The 5,640-nt window shown below is 46.8% G+C and overlaps 1 protein-coding gene across 1 annotated transcript; it reads left to right on the top strand.

Moving 5' to 3' along the window:
- Positions 1–1,711: 1,711 nt before the first annotated feature.
- Positions 1,712–2,197, top strand: LOC122537825. Its single transcript, XM_043671424.1, has one exon. The coding sequence runs from the start codon at positions 1,712–1,714 to the stop codon at positions 2,195–2,197; it is 486 nt and encodes a 161-aa protein (XP_043527359.1).
- Positions 2,198–5,640: the final 3,443 nt, after the last annotated feature.

The following is a 5,640-nucleotide window of genomic DNA, read 5'->3' on the forward strand; positions in this document are numbered from 1 at the left end:
TGTACCCTTTTCAATTCATTTCGGATATATCAAAAACTAAATCCTCTGTCAAAATGCCGATATAAAGAATTCTTGCTAGAAGTGGCGAAAGACTGGGCAACAGATAAGATAGAGGGGGGGGGGGGATCTGAGTCAGACAGAGACAGTGCGTCCAGGAACTTCAACTCGTACCCCACGTAGGCCCCATAAGGAACCCCCTGGAAGACTTTCGGGAAATATGAGGAAACATGTACTCGAAAAAATTGTTGGTAGTGTACAAGGGAAAAGAAAATACCCTGCTAGGGAAAAGAAAATACCCTGCTAGGAGGTGCCATGTTTGCGCTACTCATAAGAAAAGGAGTGAAACACGGTACTTTTGCAAATTTTGGGTGCCCCTCCACAAAGGGGAATGTTTTCAAAGATATCACACCCGCAAGCAATACTAGGATCCTTGGTGAGTATTCTCTAAAATTTGAATTCATTAAATTAATTAGAAGATTTTTTATGAATTTTTGAAGTGAATGGTGCAGCAGTACGGTTAAAAGGGAAAAATCTCCGGGAACCGGGGATTTAAACAATTTAAATACCACGTCCTTAATGTGTTAAGCAAACAGAGTGCGGAACACCGCTAGGATCCAGCGAGTAGTTAGAACAACAAGCGTCTGGGGTAAGGGGTGGCTGCCATCAGTCCCACGGATAAGTCTAGGCAGCGACTCGCACGAAACGCACAACCTTTCCCCACCTTACCCACATTACCAAAATCCTATCCTTCCATTTCCTTTCTCGCACTAAATATGTAAATACCATAGACATCTCAATCCCCAAAATTGGTGACCACCGAATGTGATTAGTGTTTAGTGCAGTAAACGATTCAAAGAAAAAAGACTCAAAATGGCGACGAGGAGTGCAACACGCGTCACCGACACGGAACACGTGAGACAACCGCAATGTTTCCGTGCGCCGTTATTTTGGTCAGACAAACCTGACCTATGGTTTAAGCAACTGGACATACACTTCGAAGCAAACGAGGTGAAATCAGACCATGCAAAATTTAGTTTCACGCTCGCGCACATAGACGCTTCGAACGCGGGCGAGATCGCCGATATAATCAGCAATCCGGTTGAAAAAGATCGAAACACTGAGGATGGAAATGGTCCGCCGCCTCAGCGCGACGCGTAGCAACCAGTTGCAACGACTGTTCGAGCAAGAGGAAATGGGTGACCGTCGCAGTTCCTCCGCCACATGACGACATTGGCAGGTGAAGCCGCGATAGACAAGTTCCTGAAGACTATGTGGCTAAATAGATTGCCACCGGCAGTCCGGACGGTCACGAGCGCGTTGAACGTCCCATTGGAACAAGTAGCAGTTGCGGCAGACAGAATTCATGACACAATACCGAAAACCGCGGAACCGAACACCATATGAACTCAAGAGAACGTACTCCAGGTCGCGAGCACCACCAGACACTCCGAGACGGATGAGCTACGTCAAGGACTGAACGATCTCCGAAAGGAAGATCAAGATCAATATCAAAAAGCCGGCAACGAAGGAGATCGAAATCACCAGCATCGAGAGACCACTGCTGGTACCATCAGACCTTCGGAGACCGATTCACGAAATGTCGGTCGCTGTGCAAATTCCAGTCGGGAAATGGGGAGTCCCGACACTAGAAACGGCTAACAGTGACGGGACAAAGACAAGCCACCTCTTTGTCACCGATCTCGTGACAAAAATGGTGTTCCTAGTCGACACCGGTTCGGACCAGTGCGTACTACCGCGTACATGTGTGAAGGGCCAAACCGAGAAAACGACGTACGCGATGTATGCAGCAAACGGAACTACCATAAGCACGTATGGTATCAGAACTCTCCGGCTTGACTTTGGACTTCGACGAGAGTGGAAATTCGTCATCGTCGACGTGGCGAAACCCATCATCGGACCGGATCTCCTAACCCACTACGGGCTGCTCGTCGACCTCCGATGCCGCCGACTATTGGACACCACAACATCGCTTTTCTCAACGGGAAAGATTGCCACCGGAGAACCGGATTCAGTGAGGACCATCGTGGACGACTCGCCGTACCACCAGCTCCTCGCCAACTACCCGAATCTCACGAGACCGACAGCGATCCCGCGCAAGGTAAAGCACGATGTCGTCCATCATATTAACACGACGCCAGTTCATTGTAAACCGCGCAGACTGGCTTCGGATATGTAGATCGCGCATATCGAATTTAGCGAGTTAATGAGCCAGGGACACCCGCCCGTCTAAGAACCAGTGGGCTTCCGCCCTACACATGGTTCCCAAAAAGGACCACGGATGGCGACCCTGCGGCGATTATCGCGCGTTAAATTCACGAACGGCACCCGATCGATATCCGATATCGCATATCGAAGATTTTTCGCAAATGCTCTCCGGGAAGAAATTATTCTCGACTATCGACCTGGTGCGCGCTTACCATCAGATTCCAGTCCATCCTGTGGACATATCGAAAACAGCAATTACGACACCCTTCGGTTTGTACGAATACACCGTGATGCCACTTGGATTGAGCAATGCTGCGCAAACCTTTCGGTTCATCGACACCGTCTTGAGGGGGCTCGATTTTTGTTACGCGTACTTAGACGACATTCTAGTCGCCTCCCGAAACGAGAAAGAACATCGCAAACACCTGGAACAGCTGTTTGCACGTCTAGATCAATATGGCATGGTCGTCAATCCAACGAAGTGTGTATTCGCGCAAACCGAGATAAAGTTTCTCGGTTACACGGTAGACGAAAATGGAACGAAACCGCTCGCCGAAAAAGTCAAAGCGATTTTAGATTTTCCTAATACCGTAAAACAACTTCGTAGGTTCTTGGGTATGATGAACTTCTACCGAAGATTCATACTCAAGGCCGCGAAACTGCAAGCTCCGCTGAACCAGCTTTTAAAGTGTCGGAAATTAAAAGGTAATTCTCCGATCCAATGGTTCGCTGAAGCGGAGACCGCATTTCAAGCGCTGAAAGATGCGCTATCGAACGCCGCGTTGTTAGCACATCCATCGAATCGTGCGAATCTCGCGATTATGGTGGATGCGTCCGATCTCGCGCTGGGAGCAACTCTTCAGCAACGAGAGGAAGGTGCGTGTCGACCACTAGCCTTCTTCACACAGCCTTTGTCGTCGGCACAGCGCAAGTATAGCGCCTACAACAGGGAGTTGCTCGCCGTTTATTCCGCGATTAAACAATTTCGGCACGCGGTGGAAGGACGATCGTTTGCTGTGTATACTGACCATAAACCGTTAGTATATCCATTCAGACAAAAACAAGAAAAAAGTACGCCACGACAGTTTCGATATCTCGATTTCATTAGTCAATTCACGACCGATATCAGACACGTCAGCAGAAAGGACAACGAAGTGGCAGACGCACTTTCACGCGTAGAAGCGGTGACCGCGGCACTAGACTACGAACGTCTAGCCCAGTCATAATATTCCGACGAGGAATTGAAGCAATTCCTCACCGCCTCTGGCACTTCGTTGCAGTTAAGAAAGATCAAATCCATAGGCTGCGATACTACTGTGTACTGCGATATATCGACCGACGCATGCAGGCCGTTTGTAACACCTGCATATCGCAGAGAGGCATTCAGTGCATGGTATAGCGCATCCAGGTATCAAGACGACAGTCAGACTGATTAAACAATGTGTCGTCTGGCCGTCGATCGACCGCGATTGTAGGAAATGGGCACGAAGCTGTGTACAATATCAACGAGCCAAAGTTAGCAGGCACGTAGTTAGTCCCACAGCGAACTTTTTGCCGCCGTCCACTAGCTTCGAGCATGTGCATATCGACCCAGTGGGCCCGCTACCGAGTTCGGAGGGAAAGAGATACTGCCTCACTTGTGTAGACAGGTACACGCGCTGGCCCGAAACCTTCCCGATCGCTAATATCGAAGCAGAAACAGTCGCGAAAGCGAGGGTTGGATATCCCGATTCGGCACTCCTGCCTGCGTCACCACCGGCCAAGGCAGACAGTTTGAATCGAGATTATTCAATTAGCTCAGCGCAATGCTCGGAGACACAACATTTGCGAACGACGGCATACCATCCAGCCGCGAACGGCATGGTGGAACGATTCCATCGTCAGTTAAAAGCCTCAATCAAGTGTCACGCCAACGATCGTTGGACAGAAGTCCTCCTTAGCATAAGAGCAGCGCATCGCGAGGATCTGCATGCATCCTCCGCGGAATTAGTTTACGGTCAGACGATACGTCTACCGGCCGATTTCTTCGCGGAGAGAAAACCGAATGATAGGAAAACCTTCCAGTTTAAAGACTTAAACACGGCGTCTCATGTGTTTATAAGAGTCGAGCAGGTGAAAACCCCGCTGCAAAACCTGTATGAAGGCCCGTTCCCGGTTGTCTCCCGTAACACAAAAACGTATGTAGTCAGGGTAAGAGGAAAAGACACGCGTCTATCGACCGTCTCAAACCTGCCTACATACTAGACAGTAATACGACAGACGACAACAATAATGACGAGTACACGCAAGAAGTACGACCGCGCATAATGCGTGAACCCGCGATCCGGAATACACAGATACAAGTGTATACGCGAACGGGCCGTAAAGTCAAATTCCCAGACCGCCTTCAGGTACGCTAGTGAACACGATGTAAATTTTTTTGTAAATAATTGTATATAGTAGTATTAAGTTTAGAATAGTAGCACTGGCAAGAGGGTGATGTAGCGGCTAGCAGATGTCGGAGAAAAGACGTTTTCTCAGACAGAAAAGTTAGAAGAATTTACGACTCACGTGGCGCCGACGCTATTGAATTGAAAAGGATAAAATCAGTTTTGCAATGCGTAAGACCAGATGTCCGCACTTATAGTTTTAGAAATACAGCCTCAATAGCATTTCTGCGAAGCGTCGTACTCTTGCATTCCTAAGGGCCACCCAGATCAACATCTGGAAAACACTTAGAGAAAGTGAGTGAGGCCTAGAGGAAACCTTGCTACACCGCCACAATTCGGGGAAATTGGTCCTGGCGAAATTGCAGCCCCACTCTCAGAGAAAATGCGTCAAGAACGCAAGGAGTAGGCGGCGCAATTTCGTGACAACCTAATTGGTCAAAACATAAAATTAAAAGTATATATTAATTTATTTTATTTATTTATTTAAAGCTTTGTTATAACAAGATAAAAAATAAAGCCTTATCCTAGCGCACTCATATATAATAATTATTTTTTGTAGGTTGTTCAAAAAGTATAGGTAATAAAGTCTGAAAATTAAGAACTTAACGATGACTAAAGAAAAATAACACGATCCAAACGTGAAACAGAAAATAGCACTTTAATATTTTTTTAATGTGTGGTATCGTTCAAAGCATTCCAGTTTATGCAGTAGCACATTATAGTATTCGCAAACATATCGCGCAGTTTTTTTGTTAGCAGAGCATACTCTACATCTTCGGTGAGGATATGATTTTTTTCCACTCGTAACAACTTGTGTTTTTTAAAATCTTGAGATAGTCTTCCTGATGGGTCATATTTTGGTGCTCGTCTTATTCTTTCTATTATGTTCGAAGATCCCGCCTCTTCGGTGTCTAAATTTTGAATTTCGTGTGTTTCTATCAATGCTATTGCAACTTTACGTAAAAATTTTTTATATGTCATTTTA

Source organism: Frieseomelitta varia, unplaced genomic scaffold, assembly GCF_011392965.1.
Source record: "Frieseomelitta varia isolate USP_RPSP 00005682 unplaced genomic scaffold, Fvar_1.2 scaffold_932, whole genome shotgun sequence".
Taxonomy (NCBI): domain Eukaryota; kingdom Metazoa; phylum Arthropoda; class Insecta; order Hymenoptera; family Apidae; genus Frieseomelitta; species Frieseomelitta varia.